This window comes from Denticeps clupeoides, chromosome 1 (assembly GCF_900700375.1).
Source record: "Denticeps clupeoides chromosome 1, fDenClu1.1, whole genome shotgun sequence".
NCBI lineage: Eukaryota > Metazoa > Chordata > Actinopteri > Clupeiformes > Denticipitidae > Denticeps > Denticeps clupeoides.
The window spans coordinates 30,396,719-30,424,267 of NC_041707.1; the positions used below are offsets into that span (position 1 = coordinate 30,396,719).

A 27,549-nucleotide genomic window follows, 5' to 3' on the forward strand; every position below is an offset into this window, starting at 1 on the left:
TTTTACATTTAACCTTCCTGGGAATTCTGCTCTCAGGCCCAGGAGAAGACAAGAAACACACAGTAAACTCCCTTTTGCTTGACTAGACCGAGGAAAAATAAAGGGCAATCTTCCTGAAGGTGTACAAATAAAACATGTTCACTACACTTTCAGACACAAATCGGACCTTTCCTCTGTTCCGAGGTTATGGACTGTAACAGAATCAGATAAGCAATGGTTTGTCGTACCACCAGCCCCCTCTTGTCTGGCTTTCAGGAAGAAAGGGCAGCCAGGCAGAACATTCACCTGGCACCGGTGCATGTCTGGACTGGGTTGAAGAAGTTCATTTCCAAATTTTGTACAGCTTCGCTTAGAATCCAACAAATGTTAAAAGGTTAAAGTTGTGAAACTCCAGGATAAAACAGCACAGTTTCTTTTTTTCATTTCAAAATATCCAAAGATAATTTGAAATGCAAAAATATTCGTACCCAGATATGAATATTTTATTATTTCATTAAAAGAAAAACATTAGTAACCATGAGGTTGTTTTCTCTCAGCTGAATAAAGGTACTTAAAGCTAAAGCTGGTGCTTCTCTCACAGCAGCCACACATGGCTCAACTGGTCACCAGTTGATGATGATGATGATGTCATTCTAAAGAATGAAAATTTAATTAAGAGACAAAATAAATAAATAAATTGGGACAGGGAGAGTTAATTCAGGACAACCATGTGTTACCATGTGTCAGTTAAAGTTAAGACTGTTTTCTGACTGGATGAGAGCAGTTCACATCAAGCGCAATGAACCTTCATTAAATCATTAAACAGCTTTGAGAAGGAATAAGGACGGAATGATACGTCTGCAGTCGACCATGTGAAAGCGAGGCTTGGAAGACAGAGTCATAGCTCTGGCACGCAGCACATTGTGGAACTGCTGTTGACCGAATTCACTCATGGAGATAATTTGATTAGAAGAAATGTGAATAAATTAAAAGCTTTACGTAACAATGCGTCTCAAACATAACGGGGGCACGGTTTTTGCAGCCAAATAACAAAGTGACATTGAAAAACCAAAGACTAACATATACAAAAATGATCATCACATGTGCAGAAATATGCCACATTATGTGCCTCATTTGTATGTATTATGTGTAAATGTTATGTGAACCCATTTATCTGGGTAAAAAGCCATTGTCTGTTCATTCAGACTTGTGCGGAGTGTGTATGTGTGTGTTTGTGGGTGTGTGAGAGTGATATGTGTGGATGGGCATGCTGAAAAGGCAGGATCCAGCGTCAGCACTTTGATGCCATTTTGTGCCACTGCAATGTGTCTGCCTGACTACAGTCAACAAGTCTGGAACTCCACACATGGCTCACGGTCAGATGACACTAAACTACTCCCATGAAGCAGGACAGAGAAAGATTCTGCAGCAAACTTCCTCACTTCCGTTAACTGGAAAAAAGTGGATGAAAACACTCACAGTATATACAGATAATGTTTCAGGTAAATTCAGATATTAGAGACATACCCATGTCTTCGACTGTGTAAGACTACGATACTTTAATCTACGTATGATTATTATACAGAATATTACCATGTAAAAGCAGCTACTGCCAAACCTATTTCTAAAGTGAGTAAATCAACATGCAAGTATCCAAAAAGGTTGGTGCTTACATGTGAGGCATACTGTGCATATATGTGTTCCAAACTTAAGTATCACAAATGAGCATTATGTATGTAATTCCTGAGCATCATTATATTGCAATGATTTTATATAATGAGATCAGGCCCTCCGCTTGGCTCCACCCCCTTTTTTACGTCCCTGCACCACACACATCATGTGACAAGCAATATCATCCAGACCATAACACCAAGCAAGTCCCCGGAATGCGTTAACTTGTTTGTGCCATCATTCCCAAGTTATGGAGAAGAACTGTAATAACTGCAACCTTTTATGTTACTAAAAAAAAAATCATGCCACATATATAAAATATGACACATATATAGTGATATAGTTTTATCACTGTTTATTAAAGAAAAGACACGTACTGTTACACCCACACCAGTTAGTCTACTATGTAGTGAACACTTTATAGTGAATGAGTTTAAGACATGTCTGTCAGTATGAAATAATTCTGTGAATGTGTTAAAATGCACCTGCATTTGTTTGTAGTTTTGCTTTACTGTCCTTGACTTGTTACAGAATATCTCAGAACCACAAAGCTTATCCAAACCTTTGAGTATTTTTATAGCTGCACATTACTTCTCTTCAAGATATGCCATCTTCAACTTTATTACTTTTGGTAATCTTCTGCTCATTCACCAATTCACAGTAACAGACAGAACTTTAGCCAAGTGAACCACTTGACCCAGGCTGTTGAGAGGAGTACACCGTAATGGCCAACATTTGTTCTTAGCCCTTCTGACCCATGTCATTCTAGGTCATGTGCCTGTCCTCTGCTTGCACGATGCTCAGAACCGGCTTGGAGAGCGAATTCATGGGCAGACACTCTCTTCACTCTGTGCCACAGAGTGCCTGGAGCTGCTGGCACTTAGCTGTCCAAACAATTTCCAGTCAAGCATCCAAACGGCCTAATTACTTCACTTCCTGCTGGTGGTGTCCTCTTCTAGAAGAAGCCCCATTCATCTGACTTGCTTTTACCAAGATTTGAATGCACAGAACAGCTTAGCTTCTACACTCATCTTTTCATTTAGTAGAGAAATTATTTTGAAAGCCATTAGCTTTTTTAACCCTGAGCTTTTCAGCTTCAGTGATACAGATGTTCTGTGCTCTCCAGCTCCTGCTGACAGGTAGAATAAATTCCAGAAGGAGATAAATGCTCCAAATGATTCAAGTTCCCAGAGGCTCGAGACATTTTGATTCCGACTGATACTTTCCATCACTGTTTGCTTGCATCTCCTTGCAATATGAGATGAGATCATGTGTTCCCAAGGGGATCATCTTTGGCCAGTCTTCAAGTATATCTGGATCTTCAGGTCATTCTATTTCAAGCAAAGCTGCCCAACTGAATAGGTGGAGTTTGAAATCAGAAGGCACTGCTATTTAAAGAGCACAGAAACAAAGACATTTTATCTTACCGGGCTCAGTTTGTTTTAAAGTTAAGTTAGGCAAATTCATTGAAAATGAGATCCATGCTCAGATTTTTATCGAATCTGTCTTAATGAACATTTGAGAACTCATAATTACATGTTAAACACACAGATTAAATTAATTTAGCAGATGCCATTTTCCAAAGCAACATACATACTGTATGAAGACTGATATTCAATCTTAGGACAATGGGAGGTAAGGAAATGCTGGTTTGTGGATTCAGCGATGATGTGATATGATGAAGGGAGTATCGGAGATGCTCAGGTGGCATTTGGCAGCTTGTTCCACCATCTGGGAAACACAGACAACAGCAGCCTGGACGGGGATTGGGCCCTTGTTCGGGTCTGGCGACATTCCCTGACACAGACAAAGAATGCTGTCCTGTTGGACAGTGACACATATGCCACATAAAAAAACATAGCTGGACAATTGTGACACCCTGGTTTAGCCTTGGTAGGTCTGATAAGTGTGAGAGAATTGCAAAAGGAACTGTTTTCAGCAGTCTATAAATTGATTGTACACGCACACACATATAAAACTAAAATTCATGTATATATTCCATTATTTAAAAACTGTACAGGACTACATATTGTTACGTGAACAACAGAATGGCAGAATCATTACAACCCTTAGCAATGGATATTCTCTTTGGCACTTGGGATGATGTTGTGTTAAAGGGTTTTTATGATGATATGGAATCCCCATGATAAGAAATGAGCAAATACTGCCTCCCAGTGTCAATAATTTGCACAACTTTGAGCAGTTCTTCATGTAAATGAATGAAGCTAGACAAAACAACATTAAAAAACAACATTAGTGCAGGTATTGCACAACAGTGTAAAAATTAACTACTTATGAATAAATGACCCAGTCAGACCCATCGGAAAGCCTCAAGATGGAATGTAGAGATAAAAAAAAGAAAAAAAAGCAGGAGACTGAATTCCAAATTTGCCTTTGGGTTTTTTCATTCATCATGGGTCATATGCATGTATATGCGTCATATGCATATACATATTCATGGTTCAGATGAGTTCATTCCAGAAATACTTGGAATAACATGGAGAGAGAAAAATAGAAATATTCATATATATATGAAAGTACCTGAAACTGTACTTGTTCCCAACCAGCAATGTAAAGGATTTCCCATAAACTTTCAGAGCTGAAATACAATCATAATTCCTATTTAAAATACCTCTAGTTGGATCATAAAAAAATAATCCACTCTTCTAACAGAGTCTGTCAGCAGCCCCTCTGAAGCAAAAGAAACGCAGATACTTATCACGCTTCACTTGATCACCTACCACTGCTGCCAGTGTTGACAGCAGCCAGAAGGCTTTTTAGGGTAAGTGGAAAGTGACCGTTTATAGCAATCACATTTCTCACTGTGATGGATGTTGGGCTTGAATGCACTGAAGTGACAGAACTTTTATTACTATGTGTAGACGATTGCACACCATGGGCAGGATTTGTCCAGATGAGGATAGCAGATGGCAGGCTGGCAGTGTTTACTAAGCTCGCACCAAAATCCACGCAGATGCTGGCAAGAATATGATAGAAATACCAATGGCTGCTCATGGCACAACCATTCAAAAGAAATATACTCACAGATAAAGAATGCATCCGAAATGTTGATACCACATAAACAGCCCTAGTTACCTTTTCAAATTACAGTTTTGATTGTATTATAAAGTGGTGTTGATCCCGGACTAAACACAGCATTCAATTATAACATCTGTTTAATGCAGAAAAAACGGTCTGTTCTATTTAATAAAAAAGTAGAACAGAAATGAACATACATGCGTTCACATTTCTGCCTCAAGCAACACCATCCAAAAAGGTCACAGTAGGAAATAATGAAAATTTGTTAAACATAGATCTGTACAAATCAAGTCATAAAACTACACAATACATAGCAGCTGACTGTTACAACAGAATGGCACAAATCATTACTACCCAGAGCAATAGACATTGGGGATGTTGTTGCAGTGTAGGGTTTTTGAGGACTCTGATATGTAAACTCCATGCTAAAAACTTTACATATACAAAATTCATACAAAGGAACATTGGTATAAAAATATTTATTTATACATCATATGCTACATTAAAAAAAAAAAACATAGATTAAATCAAATCAAAATAATTTAAGGGAATCTAATAAATGCTTGCAATTGTACTTTTCTACAACGGCTGTCAGATCATCACAGGCTCCGATTTCCGCCAGAACGATGAAGAGACTGGTTAGAACATCTCTACAAAAAACAAAAAGCAGATTTAAATAACAGATTAGCACTGGAAATCAATGGAGATAATAATGTGAAAAATGTGGTTGTTTAAAAAATGTCAACGTTCACTCTTTTCAGACAATGAAAAGGTTTCAAAACAAGCTGCAGCAGGGCTGGATAGTTTGAAGGAACCGTACTTTTTTGTAGTGGCGGCAGAGCCGTCTTTACACACTGAGTGCACTGTTTGTAGCACATGGCTGCAGAAGTTCTTAAGCTGGGGAAGGATCTCATTTTCTTCGAACCAGGTTTTTGGGAAACAGGCTGCCACCTGGAGGTATGGACGGGAGTGACGGGTCAGTCCAGGAAAATGGTGTAAAAAGAAAGGAAAAATACTTTTAATGAAGTAAATACCTTCTTGCACTGCTCAGCTGAGAACTCCACATTGGATTCATTAAGCAGACTAATGATGAGGTAGCGATTCAGAAGTTTGTCCAAGGCCAGTTCCTTCAGAGTGTGCTCAGGAATCAAATTGTCCCAAAGTCCGATATTCTCAAGAAGCTGGGGGGGGAGTTTTAACTCAGTAAAACATATAACTTGACAACCTCTACTGATCGGTTTACCTTTACAGCTGCCCAGAACTGCTGGTCTCTGAATTTACATTGTGGTGAAGCTACGTCTTCCAAGCACCTGCGGAAATTTTAGGTCTGGTCAGGTTATTTGAAATTGACGCAGCAAATATTATCAGTAAGCCAAGATAAACATACTTTTTTGGATAGAGAGGGATGAAGACGTCTTCGTCTACCGCAATTCTCAATCTTTCTGAGACCGACTCCAAAAATGACTAATAGGAACAACAAGGTTTACATCAAAACTGGCCCAACCAATAATCAATGAGCTAAAAACATGGAAGATAAAATTCTTCCCTTATAGATGCATTACAAGCAATCAGTACCTGGACAGGCTTTCGCTTTTCTGTGCTGAAGATGGAGTAATCCTCCTGCAGTCTCCTGCACAGTGACGTGAGGCTCTGAGACTGTCTGTGGGAAAATGGGTCCCACGCGAGCTCCACAAATGCTACAGGTGACCATAAAAAATTTACCGTAAAAATCAATGTATTCATGCTCAGCATGAAGTTCATAATAAGTGATGCCTAATTCGCACACATTCACACACACCTTGAATTTTGGGCACAATGGTTTTCTCAATGATGGCAGGAAGAGTTTTTTTATCCATGTTCTCCATCTCCTCATGGCCCTGCCCATGGCAAAATGTCTCCACAGCAGAGTACCATGGCAGAGCCTCAAAATCTTCCTCCTTAGACTGGGAAACATGAGTAACTGTGAACAATTCAGCAATTCAGAAAAGAACTTCGCTTGTCACTAGTGTTGTGTAATAGACTCGGCTGTCACTAGTCTTGTTTAAGATTAAATTATGTTGGTGTGGATACAACGATTATTATAATACAACAGACCTCATTCACCCGGACCAGTTAGAGTCCTTAACACGGGTGAATGAGGTCTGTTGTATTATAATAATCTTTGTATCTACGCCAACATAATTCTCAGTCTGGAACTAACAACAGTACTTTATCAACGTTTATTTGATTAGAATGGAAGTCCTTCACATTCCTCCTAACTGTTTGATGCTAAATAAAAAGCTGCATACCTCCAGAGGATTCCAGCAAATCAGCTGATGTCTAATGAAGGGCGCCAGCAGTTTGGGCAGGCAAAGGCTGATGTAGGCATTGTTGTAGGAGTCAGGAAAGGTCCTTCTCCACTCGTCAAACCTGGCCAGGATTTTTGCAATGTCGCAGAAGTCACCGTGAACGTCAGAAAATATGTCCTGTGACCTCTTCAAAATGTCAGCTGAAAATATGCAGAATGTGGTAAGGCTCACCAACATGAAAAAGCCTATAGTCATGAATGGTTCCAGAATGCATTAAATGCATAATTGGGTATTCGCCAGCCTCTAACTTAAGCCCTAACCCAATCTAAGACTAAAACAACATAGACAAAGTATAACAGATGCAGAAATGAGATTCACTGTGCAGAGGAAAATATGGTCAACCCACATCAAAGGGTTCTTTGACAAAAATATGCATAAATAAATTATAAATGAAATACTGAAAGAGTCTGGATTTGCTGAAATCCTCGATTTCAGGAGCTGATAGACCCTCTCTCACCTATCTTACTTTGAAGTTCAGCCTCTTCCTCAGGCGTTGGCTCACTGTCTGCTGGCATAATACCACAGCGTTCCTCACTCCAGGAACCGGTCTCCCTACTTTGGGTTAACAAACAGTTGACTCGGCTGAGATTTTTATTGTCATTGTTTAGAAAGCAAAGAAACACAGTTTAGCAGCCCTGTATGACAAAGATAAAGTACAAGGTTTGTGCAAGAGGTAGACTAGTGTGCTGTTTCTTAGTCTCCTTTTAGTGAAGTTTAAATTGTTTTCCATGTCTCCAGAGAGCAGTGAGAAAACAGGTGATGTCCAGGGAGAGTGGAGTTCTGATGGCCTTCAGTTCTTATATGACAGTGTTAAAACACCCGACTGAAATGTCACAACTTACCACTGCTGCCACTCAGTGGAAACTGCTCCATGCTTCACACTTGTGTTGTCTACAATATAAACACACACAAGACAACATGAGGTTCTCTCAAGAGGAACCATCTCACGCATATAGACTTGTAGTTAATTGCTGAAGCAGCCAGTGGACTCACATAAGAGCTGCTGCAGGAAGGACGACTCCTCCCGCACTGCCTGCCTCCTGCGGGACGACAGCGCCTCTGCCTGCTGGATGTGTGCAGTGTGCATGTCCACCTCTGCAGCATTTATTAACACCACCTATTCAGTCACAGGACAAGGAAATGCAAAGGATCTGAGAAAAAGGCCAAAGAGAATATAAAAAATATATAAAATCTGAGCCGTTTTCTTTATGAAATATGCTTCCAAACATCAAAAATAAGAGACTGCATAATGACTATTAAAATTACTTTGTCTACAACTGTATTATCGTATACTTGTAATGAGTCAAAAGAATTATACTCATTACAAATGCGCACTCTTCTGCAATAGGGTAAATATCCAATTTCAATTACTCTAATGCACATTTTCATAATCATATTTCCGTGCAAATGGAAATATGGAACCTCCACCTCGTTCCGGCATAGATCATCAGCTGTAATTTACAGGACTTTTAAAAGGAGACACGTGGCTGTGGAGGTGCTGGAATATTGAACCAACGCACAAAGTACCACTTGAAATGGTTCACTATGTAAAGTCAGCAAAGATGCTCTAGTTTTAAACGTTGTACTTGCAAACGTAAAATAATCTTATGGAAACTATGTACTTCATGTGTCAATTAGATTTCAATGATTTTTTCAAAACTTTATATGTTTATTTCCTTTTCCAAAACTTTTCATGGCCTGGAAAATTCTATTTTCAAGTTTTATGACTTTTCCAGATTTTTTTTAACCGTAGGAACTGTCTTATTCAGAATTCCTTCCATTCAGTAACTATAAGAATAAGTTCCATAAGACTCACAGGTCAAAGACTCATACATGCTCGGGGCACCATTCACTCACACATCCCTACAGGCGGATTTAGAGTAACCAATTCACCTGTCGTGCAACAATTTTGGACAGTGAGAGGAAACTTGCACCAACCCCGAACGAGTATGTAAACTCCACACAGATATGATCACCAACACAATGTTTTGGACAAAGATTCCACTGTATACATTCAAATACACTCCAAATATATTTAAATTTATTCAAATTCAACATAATTTATTGTTTTGAAAACAAACAAATAATTATTGCTGATTGCTATTTTCAGGGAATGAAAATATAAGTTAGCACACTTTTTAATTGATAGCAATTCCTCTTTTTAATAGTGTTTCCCAGCCTTGGTCCTAAAGTAACATCTGCCAAAGTGATCACTCCAACCAATTATCTATTTTTTCCATTTGTATCCTGACGTGTGGTAAACACCCAGCTCAAACTGTACAACTAAATTGAATGTGGAAAAAAGGCTCATGATTTATGATGTACGGACTGCTCACACTACACAAGCAATAAGAACACTTGCATCAGTAGCCATGCTAGAAAAAGCCAGATACACTGCTTTGGCCATTTGTAAAATTGTGAAAATAGGAGGTAGTGTGAATGGCTACACATTAAGAAAGGACCATTCGCAGGAGCAGGCGGTTGCGACCTTTCACGCTCCTGTAGGCTTATTCTCTACAATATCATACAGATCAGTCCTTATCTGTCAACACCAGCCACCCAGATACTGGTTCAGTCCTTAGTAATCTCACGACTGGATTACTGTAACTCCCTTCTAGCTGGTCTACCTCTATGTACCATCTGACCTCTATAACTCATACAAAATGCAGCAGCACGACTGATCTGGCCCCTAAGTGGTGGAATGAACTTCCCCTCGAGGTCAGAACAGCTCAGTCACTGAGCACTTGTAACCTTCTTATTGTCTGTCTTATGCATAGAAACTAAAACAGAGTGAATAATAAGATTCATATTTGGGGGTCCCAGTGAACCAGAATTGATCGTAACATGAAAGTAACATTGTAACATCGTAACATTGATTGTAACATGAAAGCATGTTGTAAGTTGCTCTGGATAAGAGCGTCTGCCAAATGCCCTAAATGTAAATGTAATTATCACGAGTGAAAAAAGGCTAAAAAATTGCACAGTGTATGCCCAGCTTTACTACCAGATGTTCCTCCAGGACCGGGCTGCTTTATAGAACTAACTAGGGGTGTTCTAAAATAGCGATACAGCAATATATTGCGATATTTTTGATATTTTGTATACAAATTGTGGATAGTGCAGTTCAGTGTTTTCTTTACTGAGGTTAACAGAGATGAGAAACCTCCACCAATCCTGTAGATGGCACTGTACAGCTGGTTTGAATTACTGCCTGGCATTTCAGGCAGAGTGAAATTGCAAAAAATGACAGATCGATCAAAGCATCTTGTATTTCACCTCTGTTTTTACATTTTCAGTGAACTGTACAATATATATTAATATACAGTATCACAATACATCTTGATATAATCGTATTTTGACCCGTGCCAATACACACCCCTAGTACTAACCCCAGATCAAATTCACCAAGCCTTTGCATTCTACACAAACAATAAAATAGAAACCTTCTCAGCCAGACAGTCCAGCAGGTTCTGTGAATAGACACTCATGCTGCGGTAGAACTTCAGCTGTTCATTGGCAGCAGAGTTCTCCAGATGTTCCAGGGAGCTCTTGGCGCTGTCCATGTCAAAATTCATCCGCCTAAGTTCAGCCTGTCGTGCAGAGTGCACCTCCCTCAGGGAATCTAACCTGAAGAGGTGTAAAGAAAGTCCAGGTTAATGCAACATAACCTAGAAAAGCCACAGTTATGGGAAACATTCAGCCCGCACTAGCCAAAACAGAGAATCATTGTAAAAGGCTAATGCTATGCTGCGTCCACAGTGGCCTCGGATGCCTGCTGAAAAGTAAAAAAAATGTGTGCATCTACACTCAAAAGTAAATTTACAGTTTGACCCTACTGATGACGTATTGTTGCAATGATACCGAAACCCACAACCTCATTAGAATATGACGGCCTGATCGTCTGCATATTTGCATGGTTATCTGTTCGACGCAAACAGCTTGCACTACACTAAACATGCAAGCAAACCAAAAACAGTCTGACAGTTGGAACAAAGTGTGAAAGCAACTCACTTTGCAGTTATCCTTTTCTTTATAACACTGATGCTCACAGGAGGAAGAGATTCTGGGATGTCAATCCTTTTTTTCTGTTTGGCGAACTTCTGGTACTCCTGGTAGTCAGTATGATCCAAAAACTGATAAGGAAGAATAGACTGTATGAATGGGATTTTTTAAAAAACCTTAATCTAGACAACCTTGAGAAAAGCATATTGTTCAGTGTTAACATGGATGCTCTCTCTTTTTTTTTAATAAAACACACTTGAAAAATGTATGGAGGGATATAAGCATGAAAAACCCTGCAAGCAAAACACAACACAAACTCCCATCATTTTTTTGTTTTATTTAGCCTGCATGTTCTGGTCGTAGGTTTAACAGACACACTGTATGTATATATTTATATTTTTCTCTCACACACCTTATGCCCCTTCACTCCTTTTCCAATTTGCTGTTGTTCCCAAAGCTTGCACTCCTCTTCACCATCACTCCCACCTACACAAGTATTAATAATTAATCATGATAAGAAAAAAAAATGTGCATGCATGGCTAATAAGTCATGTACTAAATTCATATCATAGACAACATAGAACAAAAGATCTTTCTGACTTTTTCTGTCCAGTTCCATCTTGAATCCTGAAACTGATCACAGGATCATTAGCACTGAATTTGACTGTATTCTGTTTACCAATCTCCTCGGCTATCCTCTCCCTCAGAGTCTTGGATTTAGGTGCAAATGGGATCTCCCTCTCATGGTCATCTAGCTGGTCATCACCCTCATCATCTTCTTCCAGACCCTCCTCCTCATCTGACATTGGAGTATCCACCCTGAAGTCTCTTGCACGTAGAGGGATGTAGTCCTTCTGGCGCCTGGCCTGTCTCCGTGCCTCCTTAGCAGCTAGGATCTGATCAGCTCCTGGAATACTAACTGTGCAAAGCAAGGCATCTTCTAAGACAATCCCAAATGGCACATAAACAAACATGGTCTGAAGGCATCAAGGTACCTGGAGACCTGGAAGACGTTGTACTTGAAGATGTACTGTCAGTCCCATCATCGCTGTCTTTCTCATGATCTTCTCCAGATGTGCTGTTCTTGCATGCTCTTGTCTGCCGTATCTCTTCTTTTATGGCTTAAGACAAAAACCAGATTCCCCTCAGCTGCTCAGATTGTGCATACATGGGTTGACACTTTCTAAAAGGTTTTACACGTACGCTTTATAAATCACGTTATGAAAATGTTTACCTGTGGAACGGATTTCTTTTGCGGGTGAACTCTCTTTTTTCTGAACATGGAAAACCACCAGCTTGTCTGTTGATTTTTTCACTCGAAATTCACCATCCTGCACTGCAAAAATCAGAAACAATTGTAATTAATATTTGTATCGGTTGAAAGACAACACATAACTATCATTTCACCAAGATAATTAAAAATGTCCACTGCAGTCCTGACCACCTCCTCTACTCACACTTTCCAGAACCCTGAGGTGTAAGATCGGTACAAGAACCACAAATGAATAGAGACTGTAGCCGATCTCTTAGACAGAGACACCATATAGAGGACAGCAGTCCAATATGCAGCTTCATTTAAAAATAAAATGCTGCAATCATTAGTGGCGTTAGAGTTCATTAACTTTTGGTAAATTATAAATAATTGTTGCTATTTGATTTATGTTCGCTATACATGTGCTGTATTGCATTAAAGATCCCCAATAATCTTTTTTTTTTTTTTTATATAGGAGTTAGTGATCCATAAAACTGTATCTGAAGCCTCTTTCCGAAATTCAGCCTTGGTGCAGAATTACAGCCATTTTTATCCAGTCCCACAATGAGATTTCCCCATGACGCACTGTTTCCATGTCTGTAGCTTTAAATATTAATGAGGAGGAGAACGGCCTATAGAAGTTGAGGGGGCATTCAAGGAAATGGCGTCATCAACACCATTCACCAACAACACTGTCTGGTGCAGACAATATCATTTAAATGAACTCACTTTTCTACCCAATAAAAAAATACAAAAAAAAAAAAACCTGTCTCATGGGGGCACTGGAACTACTGATTACAATTCGCTCTGGATAAGGGCAGTGGCCTAGCGGTTAAGGAAGCGGCCCTATAATCAGAAGGTTGCCGGTTCGAATCCCGAACCGTCAAGGCGCCACTGAGGTGCCACAGAGGAAAGCACCGACCCCACACACTGCTCCTCGGGCGCCTATCATGGCTGTACACTGCTCACTAAGGGTGATGGGTTAAAAGAAGAGGACACATTTCTATGTGTGCTGTGCTGCAGTGCATCCCAATGACAATCACTTCACATTAAGGGAGTCTTATAAATGCTGTAAGTGGCAATTAATGCACTCAGGAGACTGTCATTGTATTATCAGCCTTCTCAGCAGGAAGACACTGGGACAGAACCTGAGACTCATAAGAACAACCATTAACATTCAAATGAAACTGCAGAACCACGCAGCTTCATTCTCTGCGCAGTTCAGCAAAGCTCTAGATGGAATCGCATCAAAACGCAGCCTATTGCGTGCGACGAAGGAAAACTGGACGCAACTTATTGTTAACGTCACTGTAAAGACGAACCTTCTTTTTCGTCCGAGAAACTCACAACACTGGCGGGGTTGGCTTTGTGTTGAGGACTGGCACCAGCATCCGAGTCCACGGGAGCCTCCTCTCCGCCGAGTGGTTCCGATTCAGGCTCGGCTACGCTCGGCCTGGAGCTGCAGGAAAGTCCGCGGCCTTTCTGCAGTTTTGGCTGAGGGTTAAAGAAGGAGGGACTCTGCCTGTCACCGTCATCGCCATCCCTCTGACCCTCCTCGTCGCTAGATTCATCTTTTCTTTGCCGAAAATTTCTCCGCGTGTTCTTGCGGAACATGTTTACAACCGTCCAAATGGACCAGGAGACCGCACAACTTCCGGGTCAATCTCCTTCTGTGGTTGCGTGTTGTTGGCGGTGAACGTGAGTTGACTGCACGTCGCCACCTACTGGAACAATAAAAACAAAATCCGCAATTCACCAAAAACACACTTAAACAAAAAGAATGTCCGTTCTGAACAGCCTGTAAATTCACCAGCACCAGTGCTTGGACATTTTACACACAAATAAAAAAGACCATCTGACCCTGTTTCCGCGGGATGGGATGTATTAGGCATCAACTGAAAGGTCAGTTCTTGAAAGAAATGGTTCGTTTTATTCCCAACAGCTTTTGTAATAATGGTTCAGTACAAAACGAAACCGTTAAAAAGTATTCTAATATTCAAAGCTTAGTAAAGCCCATTCAGTCAATTTTTACAAAGACATATGTTGTCGCCTTGTCATATGAGTTTCATCTGTGACTAATAATGGATCAATTAGGTCTCAGGTGTGTATAAAAAGAAGCCCAGTACACTAGACCTTCACATCAACTTCAACTAGACCTCTGCAAACATGCCTAAGATTCACCCTGAGACTAAAGTGTTGATGTGGCAGACACCTTCAATGTGTCTCAGCGTCAAGTACAGAGGATAAACAAAAGATTTGAAGAGACTGGAGACGTTTTTGACAAGCCCAGGTCAGGCAGACCCCGCAAGACAACTGCTCGAGAGGACCGTTTGTTGGCTCGAAAATCCAAGCCCATCCCATTTTCCACTGCAGCAGAGCTCCATGAGACTTGGTCACCTGAAGTCCCTGTGTCAAGCAGAACAGTTTATCAGATTCTGTCTCGAAATGGCCTCCATGGTCGAATCGGTGGCAAGAAGCCAGCACTAAACAAAAGACAATTGAAAAACCATGTGGCATTTGCCAAGGCCCATAGCCTGCTAAAAGGATGGATGCTGGAAAAGTGGCAGAGGGTGGATTTTTCAGATGAATCTTCTGTTGAATTACACCAGTCACCGCAAATATTGCAGGAGACCTACTAGAACCCGCATGGATCCAAGATTCACCCAGAAAACAGTGAAGTTTGGTGGCAGAAGAATCATGGTCATGGTTTGAGCTATTTCTAACACCAATTGATTAATTAAAAGTCAATTTAATAGCAGGTGTTTATACAAAATAAATAAGACTTTTGGCAGGGACTGTACTGCATTGAAAAAAAACAATGCAGCCAAATGTGACGTTGAGATATAAAATATTTGACACCAGCCGAGATGTGTCAATGACACTCAGAGGGACAATGGAATTTTGGAGGGATTATATACAAGGTCCATTTAGTAATTTTACTCAAACCACAAGTGATCACTCGATCAAGGTTGTGATTGGTGAGAGGAACTCAGATGTGTCTTTACCATTTACTCCACAGGTAAACACACGTTTGTGAATGGCAGAAAGTCATTTGGTTGACAGAGGGTCACAGTTTGTTCACAGAATGCATTGCAAGATACATAAAGTGATTGTTTGTGACTCATTTAATATACATTTTTATACTTTAACTTCTACCGCCTCGAATCCCAACTCTGACTCTGTGTGTCCAAAGGCCTGCACGCTATGTAAATTGGTAATTGTCCATAAGTGTGGGTGTGTGAGTGAATGGGTTGCAACTGCCATGACCCTGATAAGTGGTGATAAATTGTGAGTGAGTGAGTGAATACAATGACAACTCTTTTTGCTTTTGTGCACAAAGGCATTTCTTTCTACAATTTTTAATTCCAACAATGTCTTATTGCCCCCCTCACATAAGATATGCATCCACAAGTGAAGTCCTGAGTAACAAACTGACGTTCCCAAGTTTCCTTTGTACAGTCTCAAGCGATGCCAGGCAGAACAAATAAAGTTAATAAAGTGAAGTGATTGTCATACACAGCACACACAATGAAATGTGTCCTGTGCTTTTAACCCATCACCCTTAGTGAGCAGTGGGCAGCCATGACAGGCATCCAGGGAGCAGTGTGTGGGGACGGTGCTTTGCTCAGTGGCACTTTGGCGGCTTGGGATTCGAACCGCCTACCTTCTGATTATGGGGCCACTTCCTTAACCGCTAGGCCACCACTGCAAGGCTAATAGCAAGGCTATTATCCAGCTAGTGAAGGATCTCAGGTAGAACATTGTTGGCATCATGATGAATACAGAATCTTTGGAGCACAGGGAGTGTATGAAAATATGAAAAGCATGAATGTTTGCATCGCCTTTAAGTTTATTCTTTCTGCGTACTGCACCAAAGATGAAGCCAAAACTCAAGAGATCCTGGATCAGCTCATCAGCACAATCATCTCCACCGCATTTAAGGCAGTAATTATTTTCACAAATGAAATTATGTATGGACTGCTCAATTTCAGGGGCAGAAGTTGCTGAGGTAGTCAAACAGCTACACAGCAGCGGAGCCCCGGGGATGGATGAGATCTGTCCTGGGTATCTCATGGCTATGGATGTTGTAGGGCTGTCATGGTTGACACGTCTATGCAACATTGCGTGGACATCGGGGGCAGTTCCAGTGGAGTAGCAGGTGGTCCCTGTTTTTAAGAAGGGGGACCAGAGGGTGTGTTCCAACTATATCACACTCCTTAGCTTCCCTGGAAAGGTCTACACCAAGGTAGAGAGGTGGGTCCGGTCGATAGTTAAATCTCAGATTGAGGAGGAGCAATGTGGTTTTTGTCCTGGCCGTGGAACTGTGGACCAGATTTTCACCCTTGCTGGGGTGATTGAGGGTGCATGGGAGTTTGCCCCACCAATCCACATGTGTTTTGTGGATTTGGAGAAGGTTTATGACCTTGTCCCCAGGGGCGCTCCAGGAGTATTGGGGGGATGGCCTTTTGTTAAGGGCCATTCAGTCCCTTTTCCAGAGTAGCGCAAGTTTGGTCCGCATAGCCGGCATTAAGTCGACCTGTTCCTGGTGAGGGTTGGACTTCGCCAGGGCTACCCTTTGTCACCGGTTCTGTTCATAATCTATATGGACAGAATTTCTAGGTGCAGCCATGGTGTGGAGGGTGTCGAGTTTGGTGGCAGGAGAATCTCGTCTCTGCTTTTTGCGGATGATGTGGTCCTCCTAGCTTCATCATGCTCTGACCTTCAGCTCTTGCTGGGTAGGTTCGCAGCCGAGTGTGAAGCGGCTGGGATGAGGATCAGCACCTTCAATTCTCGACCGGAAAAGGGTGGCTTGCCAACTCGGGGTCGGGAGACCTATGGTCATGAGCTTTGAGTAATGACCGAAAGAATGAGATCGCAGATACAAGTGGCCGAAATTAGTTTCCTCCGTACTGTGGCCGGGTGCAGCCTTATAGATAGTGTGAGGAGCTCAGACATTTGGGAGGGACTCAGAGTAGATCTGCTGCTCCTCCACATCGAGAGGAGCGAGTTGAGGTGGTTTGGGCATCTGGTCAGGATGCCTCCTGGGAAGGTGTTTCGGGCATGTCCTGCTGGCAGGAGGCCCCCGGGTCGACCCAGGACATGCTGGAGAAATTATATCTCCAGTCTGGTCTGGGAATGCCTTGGGGTCCTGCCAGAGGAGCTGGAACATAACTCCACATGTGTTCATTCATAGTTTTGATGCCTTCAGTGAGAATCTACCAATATAAATGGTCATGAAAATAAAGAAAACACATTGAATGAGAAGGTGTGTCCAAACATTTGGCTTGTACTGTGTATATATATATACAGCAGCTATTATTCAGAGTAAGCAGCTCAAACCCTGCTGGCCAACTTTGATTACTTGTCATGATCCGGACCGGCAGGGGTTACTCCGGATCCGGAGTCCGGACCGGAGTTTCATGTTTGTCCTGTGTAATGTTCCCTGATCCTGTTCACCTGCTGTCTATTTATATAATTGTATATAACTATCCTGTTCGTGTCTGTTCGCCGTTGGGTCACTGTGCGTGTAGAGGTTCCCCTGTCTTGTGAAGTTTGTATTAAACCCCTGTCCTGTGATCGTGCGAATGCGTCCTCCTTCATGCCATGTCCAGCCCACCTGTGACATTACTGTTTAGAGCTCATCTGAAGATGCAGAAAAAAAGGTTATGGAACACATTGCAGCTTTTTACAAACATTAGTCAGTTCTAAATGCTTGATTTTAACATGGAGTAATTCTACCATCTGTCCAAATATATGAACAGAGTGACACACACACACACACACACACAGCATCACATTTTCATATATATAGAAAATATATATAATTTTTATGTTTTATGACATGTATGTGTCACTCTGTTCATATATTTGGGCAGATGGTAGAATTACCTCGTGTTAAAATCAAGCATTTAGAATTGACTAATGGAAAAAATGAACGTGGGAATCCTTCTATAATAACATCCACACTAAACAATTCAAGTATTTCCTTTGAACCTTTTGTAGTGAAACTACTTGCTACAGTTTCTATGTTGTCATGCAAGAGTTACAGCATCTCAGTTGCACGACATAGTGAAATAGGACATACCCAAACAAAACAGAAAGGAAACAGTTAGTAACATACATGAAGGGACATACACTAGGGGACATGTGCATGATCACATAGGGACATGCATATGAGTGACGACAAGAAAGTGAGACAAGCATAGACTTAAATAATAAAACTAATGGCGTATAATCGCATACACATAATAGTTTAACCCTTCAGTTGTACCATCCGATGGGACTGAACCACCATGATTGTATTCTAATTACTGTATTTCATGCCTTATTGCACCTTCCTTTCTTCATGTGTTCGATATTTTGATTTGATTTGCATGGGTTGGCACTGACATCTGGTGAGAATTTGATGTTAGTAGCACCTTAAAAAATAGATTTACTTAGAAAATTGGAGACCTGTTCAAAACTATAAAATTATGCACAAGACCAGGACAATGAACGCCAATCTCATGATCTAAATCCCTGTTATGCTTGAATCCACAGAGCTGTACACTGTGTCCCAATGGTCTGTATGAGTCAACAGGCTGAGACGAGGGTATCAATAAGTTAATCGTATTCATGAATTGGCAGGAAGGCATCATCATCACCCTGTCACTCTTCGATGTCCTCGGGATGACAGTCACTCTGCTGGTTGTTGTGCTGTTTTCAGCAAACATGAACACACCGATTGTGACGGCAGCCGGCAGGAACCTCGGCCTCATGACTCTCTTGTCCATCCTGGGCTGCTTTTCCAGTGTGATGTTGGTTTTTAACTGACACATTTTTTTGTAATGCATGCTTAGAAATATGTTCCAGACCTTTGTGGGCTTTGATTTTGAAAAGAAGCTGCATCAGTGGATAAAACATTTCAATAAACATTTTGTGATAGTAGCCACAATAATGTCAATCCAGATGGTTTTATGCACTGCATGGCTGATTATTGGCCCACCTTGTCCTTACACATGTGTGAAAGAGACGGAAATTATCGTAATATGTGATGTAGGTTCCACTGGTTGGCTCCTGGCCGTGTTTTTGTACAATTTGTTGTTCTGTCATTTTTATTGTTTCCTGTTTGCCTATAAAGGCCACAAATTGACTGATCTTTACAAGAATGTCAATTTCATGACCATCAGCATGCTTATCTTCTTTGTAGAGTGCATGTTCTCTTTTCCTTCCTACCTGTACCTGTACACCTACAGCGTTCTGTTCTCTCACTTTGGCCCAAAATGCTACACGCGAGTCTTCCAGAAGGAGCGCAATGAAGAGAATGCACTGGTGAACTATTACACAAGGAAAGGTATTACGGTGCCTATGTAATAAGCTAATTATGTTTTTCAGTCAATGTAGTGAAAGCTAAGCAGGCCATATTAACATAAAGGTAATGTAAAAGTTGATGCATTTCAATTAAGTAAACTGAAAAAATACAAACAAAAGTGACAGACACGGACAACAAGATAGAAATATCGATACTACTTTTAACGGCCAGTGAAGAATTTACAAAACATGTTTCATAACCTGTGAATGTTGGTAATACAATGGATTTGGAAGGTAACATCATTAAAAGACCTAGTTGCAGCTATTAAATAAAATGCATTTCTGACATACATTGGCATATTCTACACGCCCAGGAAAGAAACTGTCACAATGTAAATTCACTTGAACTCATACTTACTATAACTGTGGCAGAATCCAATAATGTTGTGTAATTTGATACTTAGCGAAAAGTGTGTTTAGACTATGGTTGTGTGTTTTAGATACCTTTAAAATACATTTTTCTGTATTTTTATTTTTTTTTTTTCTCTTCAACTTCGATCCAACTGGAATTATAATGCATTTTTTTTTTTTATCCTTATGTTTTTTATCCTCACCTATTCTTTTACTTGTAATCACACTGGAGCCCATTCAGTGTGGTTTATTGACTGTGCCAAAAGCGTGGCGCTATCTGAAGTTTTTTCTATTACCAACATGTAAGATTTCAGTTTTAAGAAACAATGAAACAGTCTGAACCATGAAGGATTTCACCGATATGAACCTAGCAACGATGTACTTGAATCATCATATAGATCGTCCTGAGTGCTAATATTTTTTTTATTAGCCAAGTGCAGGCCTACTAGTATCAACTGCACGATTAATGAAGAGAGGAGAATTGCCCACTGCGAGCATGACATTTTTTTTTTTTTTTTTTTTTTTTTAAGATCAGCGGTTCCCAATTCTGTACTCGGAAGCCCCTGACAGAAAGTTAAGCAGATAACTAGTATCAGAACAGGCAAATTTTAATAACTTAATGATAATAACTCAACTTTAATAACTTAATGAGGGGGACCTGATTGGATCCTGAACTGCACTGAACTGTTTGACAGAACTGAACTGTTCAGTCAAAAAAGTTTTTAGCTTTGAATACAGTATGCATTCATCTAGCATCTAATGCAATGTCACAGCAAATCCAGTACATCCCCAAGATTGTCAATGGGGTCATGCTTTTCTCCTTCAAGATGATGTCTCTTCTCTTTCTGGCCCTTCTGAAGCACCGTGTCACCTTTTCCATGATCCCCAGATGTGTTTTCACAGCAACAATTAAGATCACCATATTAATAACTTCAGTAATTAACCAACCAATGGCTCTTGCTATTTGCTCATTGAAATGTTGACATATTCTGTTGACATATTTAAATTAACCTTTAATGTAGTGCCCTCTTGTGGCCATAGCAAGTTGTTGTCATTTCCCACAATTCTGAGGTCAGAAAGACGTTGCACTTGTGCAACAGAATTGAACATCATACATGTGTATGAGGGAGTGTTCTACATCATTATTATTATTATTATTATTAGTATATTATTATAGTATTATTATATTATATTGAGATGCTATGCAACCTCCATTTAAAATGAAGTCCAGTCGGTCTGTTCCATGGTGAAATCTCCAAAGCTAATAAATCTCCTTTAGCTAATAAAAATTATTTTTTTCCAGGGTAGGTGGAATGTCTCCGTAAACATGTAGTGACAGTGGCCACCTTTCAGCACTGAGGTAGTATTTGCTTCCTCGACCTGTTTCTAACACACACGTGGAGCTGGTTTAAATTTTCACTTGTCTTGATTTGGTTTCATTTCCTGTTCACAGATGACAGGCACCGAGGCTTCTTTAAAAAAAAAAAGAATTCATTTTAAACAAAAACCTTCAATCTTTCGGACCCAGTAAACACTGGGAATCTACTGTTCGGCTGAGACGCCTGGAAATCTTTTTCTGTTGCTCGGGCAATGGCTGCCTAAAATAGAGGTCTAATCATGTTAATTGTGATGTCATAATATTAAAAAGACAGCTGTGTTCCGCAGGTATTTGTCATTGTGTGAAGGTCCCCGCTGCTGCGTGCGGTGGCGGTAAAGGCAGGACACGGTTGTTACCTGTAGGGGGCGCCGGTGGAATACCGAGCAACAGGCGATTTATTGCCTCCGTGTCAGAGAGATGCATGATATTAACATTATCTAAAGAGCAAAGGGGAGTTTCCAAAGTCATCAAACCCTTCCAACTTTCTCATTTCGGCCAGAGAGCGCTGAAAATGAATCGTACGAAGGCCGCCGCTCTTTCGCTGTTAGTTGGCGTCCTGCTCGGGAAGGTCGCGGAGGCTGCGGTCCTCGGAGCCTCGAAGCGCTCCTTCCCCGCCGATGATGACGGACAGAGTCGCAGGAGGAACGCCACTGGTGTCCACGTACCGTCCTACATGCTGGCCCTGTACCGGACCTCTGTCCGCGCTGGAGAGCCGGGGGACGAACCGGAGCGCCAGCACCGTCACCAGCTTCACCGATCTGGGGAAAGGCAAGTGCCGTTTAATTAGACCGCTTTTTAAACGAAACCACCAGGTAATAAAAACGCAAGCTGTAAATTCCACAGCTTATAATGAGTTCATGAGCAAAACCGTTCATACAGAGTTAATGTGGCAGCAGGTCCTGTTTTTTATTTATTTGGGTCAAGCTGCCTGTCTGCAGTCAAATATTCAATTATTGTCATGTTACCGAAAGCCTTTAAAAGTTGTGTTAAAGGGGCAAAGAAGTGTGTCTAAAACGACAACAGTAGTAATATTTCAACATGTTCTAAAAAAAAAAAAAAACATTTAACCATAAGCTATTTCTAAATTAGAATTTATTTTAGCATTCGATTATTATTGATTTAATTATAAAACCTGGGAAATATATTGTAAAAAAAAGCACTAAATGTTAAAAAAAATGTAAAATAGTATACAACAACAATACAATAGAATAATGCAGCATTTTAAGAACAGTCTCTCAAAAATGCTTCTTGATCTGAATTTCTGCTTAATAAATGTTTTTTTCTGTGGAATTGTCTCTAACAAAAATGAAAAACGTTAGTCAAATCTTACTATGTACAGGATCAGCTAGGATATTAAAAATGGCCTGCCTGATATTAAATCCTCAAAACTCTGACCTGATCGTCCTTTACCACACATCATCGTCCCTTTACATTCTGTTTAAAGTTGCGGTGTGGGACCTCAGACTTGCATCAGCCTTGCTTTTTCCAGCAAATCCCACAGATGCTCCCTCAAACTGAAATCTGGAGGGTTCAACATCCAAAATCGTGAATTTTTTTTTCTTTACAGTGTAGCAGGGCACAATGTTCTGCTGCAACTGTCACCTGCCATGAAAGGGTGTCCAGTGGACTGTGTCAATCTTTAGCTATATCCAAATTCATCAGACTTCTTTACCCTTATCCAGTATAGTAATTGGGTGGATTGACTAGTTGTCCTTCCTTGGAATTAGCCACCTTACTGGAAACAGGAGATGCTCCTCTTGGCCTCCAGAACCTTACATTTGTTCATTTTTCTGCGTTCCAGCACCATCCTTTCAGACTGTTCACTGGCTGAAATCCAACCTCTTCAAATGAGCTATTGTATTGAGATGATCTATATTACGTGCCTCATGCCTGTCGGCGGTTTTAATGCTTTGGCTGGTCAGTCTGTGGCTATCCTCAGCCTGATGCTTTCCGAGTGTGTGCTGTAACGTACATGCGAACGTCTTACAGCAAGACGTGCTGGTGCAGGTTACATCACAGCGCAGCCATGCAGGCGGATATGAGCTTGACGGGGGGGCAGATCCTCTTCACCTTTCATTTAAAAACCAAGCTGAGAGGAGTTAGAGGACAGCCTGCTACGCTGTTGTCACTCACATGACTTTCTCTCAGTCACACACGCACTCTGCAGCCTGGTGTGGTCCACAATACGGCTTCACACTTGTAAAAGTATTCCATTCATGATCCCAAGCATGAAGCTGTTGTTCTGTTCACAGGTTGTGTGGCATTTTCAGACAAGGCTTTGGCTTGAGGCCAGAGTCAAGATGTCAACATCAAAAAAGGTGCCCGTTCTCCCTCGGCTCCTTTCGCCACTGTCCTCAGCTGTGGTCGTGAATGGAAGGACTGAACGCAAGGGACTTCAGACGTTATCAGGGCGATGTGGTGATAAGGCAGAGCACGTCTGCTCTCGTAAACGGTCCTAAAGCCACCCACCACTCCTTTCAAATTTATAACCTCTTCCCTGGACTATTGAGGGACAGAGGGAGGCAGGGACGGTTCCAACATCACACCAAAGCCTCTTCTCACTCAGTCAGGGTAATTAGACTGCGCAGCCAAGCACAGAGGCCTGCTGTTGGGTCAGCCAAGCTCTCCCCCACCTGCCCTGTCTGGCTCTCTCCACCGCTGCTTGGCTGTTAGCATTTGGAGAAAGAAACGATTCAGGACAGAATGTTATTCTCATTCCGGGTGGGGGAGCCTGGAGTTTATGGCATTTTCATGACATCCTGGTGGCAGAGGGTAAATAGTGAGCGTCCTGGACCACGTTCAAGATCAAAGTGACGTGTTTATTCTGGTTGCGATGCTGATTGCTGACTTTCTTGTCTTAATCGTTCTCAGACCACCCTTCCACTGATTCCAGACAGCGGTACATCTTCGACCTCTCCAGTCTCTCCAGAGCTGACGAGGTGGTTGAAGCTGAACTTCGGATCTTCTGGAAGCCGCCAGGGGACCTCTCTGTTTGCTCTCAGAGGATGGGAGTTTGTACCGCATCCTGCTGCACTCCTGTTCTACCAAGGGTTCTTCGGGGAAGCAAGATCTTTTTTGGTTCCAGGACGATTGACATTTTAGACACCGAGAGACCACAGTGGGACGTGTTTGATGTTAGTCCATCTGTGAAAGCTTTACACAGCGCACACAGGAACAGCACAATGGTAACTGCTCTGTTTCGAAGTTTCTGTACTTTCAGACTCGACTAATGAGGCAGTCTTGCCCTGGATATTGGGGTTCAGGAGGGAGTTGCAGCAGCCACAAGAGAGGGCCCTGTTGGTGACATTTTCTCGTGGTCACCGACGAAAGAGAGCCTGTTCAGGGAGATCCGTGAGAAAATGAAGGCTGCAGAAAGTGGGAGGCCTCCTGAACTTGCCATTCGACCCCGTCGTGGAGGGTCGACGCCCGCAGGCGGCGCAGGCGCAGGAGGATGGTCCTGGCGGGCCGCTCCGGAGGAGGAGCCGGAGGCGTGGGCGGGGGAAAAGGCGGCGGCCGAAGGCGGACCCGCTGCAGCAGGAAGCCCTTGCACGTCAATTTCAAACAGCTAGGATGGGACGACTGGATCATCGCGCCACTGGACTACGAGGCGTACCACTGCGAGGGCCGGTGTGCGACTTTCCCGATGCGCTCCCACCTGGAGCCCACCAATCACGCCATCATCCAGACGCTCATGAACTCCATGGACCCGGAAGTCCACTCCGCCACGCTGCTGCGTGCCCTCCAAGCTCAGCCCCATCAGCATCCTCTACATCGACTCGGGGAACAACGTGGTTTACAAACAGTACGAGGACATGGTGGTGGAGAGCTGTGGGTGCAGGTAGCGCCTGTGGCCGAGGGCCGGACGCCGGCCCTGTTCTCCGAACTTCCCTCTCTCTTCCTGTACCATGACACGTGGCGAGGAGCGCAATTGTGTGGACCAATGCAAAGGCCCAACACGCTTTTGTTTTTTAGGTGTGTTGTCCCAGCGGTTGTCGCTGACATTTGGACTGTGTAGAAAACACAGGGCAAGGAAGCTTTCTGCACAGAAAATGAATTCCTGAAATGGAATTATGCTTGGAAATATGCAAAAAAGAACAAAAAAAAAAAAAAAAGAGAGAGAGAGAGAGAAATGAAGGGCTGACTGACTGACTTGGTCCGTAACCTGGCAGAAACAGAGCACCCCAAATAAGGCCAACAGGTAACAGGCCCTGTTTCCTTTCTGCAGATCAATCCACCTCGTTCCAAACAAATCAACTAAGATCACGAGAAACGATTCTGCCAGAGGAGGCCAGGAGATGTTCTGAGGTCACCGTCCTTGGGACCATCATGGTTTATGGATCTTTTTAAATGAAGACATGTACTCAATATTCATTTTACTTTACTTGAGGAGTTTAATGTGTGATACTATGTTCCTCTGTCCTTTTGAGAATGAAAACTGCTGATGAACTCTGAAGCAAGATATTTTCTCATCCAACAATCTGCATGAAATTATTGAAGTCGCTTCAAGTCAAGCTGAAATTCGCAAGCACTTCTCAAGCACTTCTAAAGCTTGTAGACTGTCTACTACTCTGTGCAATGTCATTTCTCTGTTGAACATGTTTAGTTGAATTACTTTGCGGAGTTTGATGTTTCTTGATGAAAACATGCACCCGCTACACCAGCTTGTTTTGTCCAGTGACATTGGAATACTTTCATTATCCACGTCTCTGAAGAACATCCCAAAGCAGCCCTCGTCCTTTTAGTCTGCAGTTTTAATCCGTACCACAGTTTGTTTGCTTCTACGCTTCACTTTATGATTACCCTCAACCCAATGTTGGGTTTTTATAATTAAACAAAGCTCCCCAAAACTGCCATTCTGAATCAAATGCCTCAGTTCTTGCAGACCAGTGACGTTTAGGGTCTGTCCTCTGCACAGACAAAAAAAGTTCCCCTGAGTCCGTGCTCAGCGCCCATGTTGGGGGGTTCAAACCCACTTGCCCATGTGCTCCCTGGTATTAAGCACTTCCCTCAATGACACCGTGATCCTCAGTCCTGCTGCTGTCTCTCTGTGACCCGCTTCGGTGGCTTTTTTTGGGGAAAGTTTCGTCCGCTTTCTTCAGCGTGCTCAGCCCACAAGAATTTTTCAAATGGACAGGAGCCTCTCCTCCCACATAAATGCAATTTCCTGTCACAGCAGGAATCTCTCCATCCATTTCATGCCATCTCACGTAGCGCAGAGTATCACCATGGTGACCAACATTCATTTACCGTCATGAGAAGGGCATCCGTGTCATTGTGATTAAGGTTTGCAGTCGGTTTGTACAAATTGTCACGCGTATATAAAACCTTCCCAGAGCTTGTCTTTTTTTTTTGGGCTGTGTGTTGAAGATGAAGCGGATTCGGTTCGTGGTGGGGTGCGCGTCCCTGTTGGCAGTTTGTGGTTTGTGAAGCCGCTGTTTTGAAGTGGGCCTGGAGCCAGCAGAGGTTATCAGAACTGCACGCTGCAGGCTCCTTCTCCCTATGCTGTTTTGCCTCCACTGAAAAGCGGCACAGCGGAGCTGGAGGCGCGCACGCCAAAAGCTCTCTGGCCGTTTAATGTAAACCATGCAGTTCTGAACCGCCCAGCAGAGGAATTAGACACACCTCTGCATTTGCATGCCGTTTCTATTTAAACCATCCCTAATGGGGGTGGCTGTGGCCAGATTATCATTAGCAAATATGACGCTTAATTTTCACAAATATCATTGTTGCCAAGCAGTCAGACGATCTAAGGGAACTCTACCTTTCAGCAGATATAAGAGCTTTAATTATTTTAGTAAACTGGAATATGTATTAATAGAAATGTGATGAAATCATCATTAAAGATGTGCTCCAAAGTGTTGCTTGTCATGAAATATTGTGACTCAATAATAGTTCTGGAAAGATAATTTGAAAATAATGTGTTGAGCAAATATATTCCAACCATAATAATTTGCTATGTTTTACCCCTAAATGTGTCTGTCTCATTCATGCCTGTAATTGTGACAATTACTATTATCATTTTTAAGTGTGATGGCATCTTTAGACCATATGTACTCTGTGGTACATTTACAATGCATACGTTATACTGGTAACAATCTTTCTCTGTGTATTTATAGTGTCTTCTGAACAAAGATTCAAAATCAATGTCACCGCTCCCACTATTACGGACACTGGGGGGA

At 41.9% G+C, this 27,549-nt stretch overlaps 1 protein-coding gene and 1 pseudogene across 1 annotated transcript; one reads left to right on the forward strand and one right to left on the reverse strand.

The window, feature by feature from the left end:
* Positions 1–4,806: 4,806 nt before the first annotated feature.
* Positions 4,807–13,954, reverse strand: LOC114791780 (GC-rich sequence DNA-binding factor 2-like). Its single transcript, XM_028982199.1, has 18 exons — positions 13,614–13,954; positions 12,274–12,375; positions 12,035–12,160; positions 11,719–11,958; positions 11,452–11,525; positions 11,049–11,170; positions 10,481–10,664; positions 8,031–8,154; positions 7,880–7,928; positions 7,495–7,592; positions 6,978–7,177; positions 6,488–6,632; positions 6,265–6,386; positions 6,077–6,153; positions 5,933–5,999; positions 5,724–5,870; positions 5,510–5,640; positions 4,807–5,339 (listed from the first exon to the last, which is right to left on the reverse strand). The coding sequence occupies exons 1-18, from the start codon at positions 13,903–13,905 to the stop codon at positions 5,222–5,224; spliced, it is 2,418 nt and encodes an 805-aa protein (XP_028838032.1). The 5' UTR covers positions 13,906–13,954; the 3' UTR covers positions 4,807–5,221.
* Positions 13,955–21,747: 7,793 nt separating this feature from the next.
* On the forward strand, positions 21,748–25,212 carry LOC114796652 (growth/differentiation factor 6-A-like; annotated as a pseudogene).
* Positions 25,213–27,549: the final 2,337 nt, after the last annotated feature.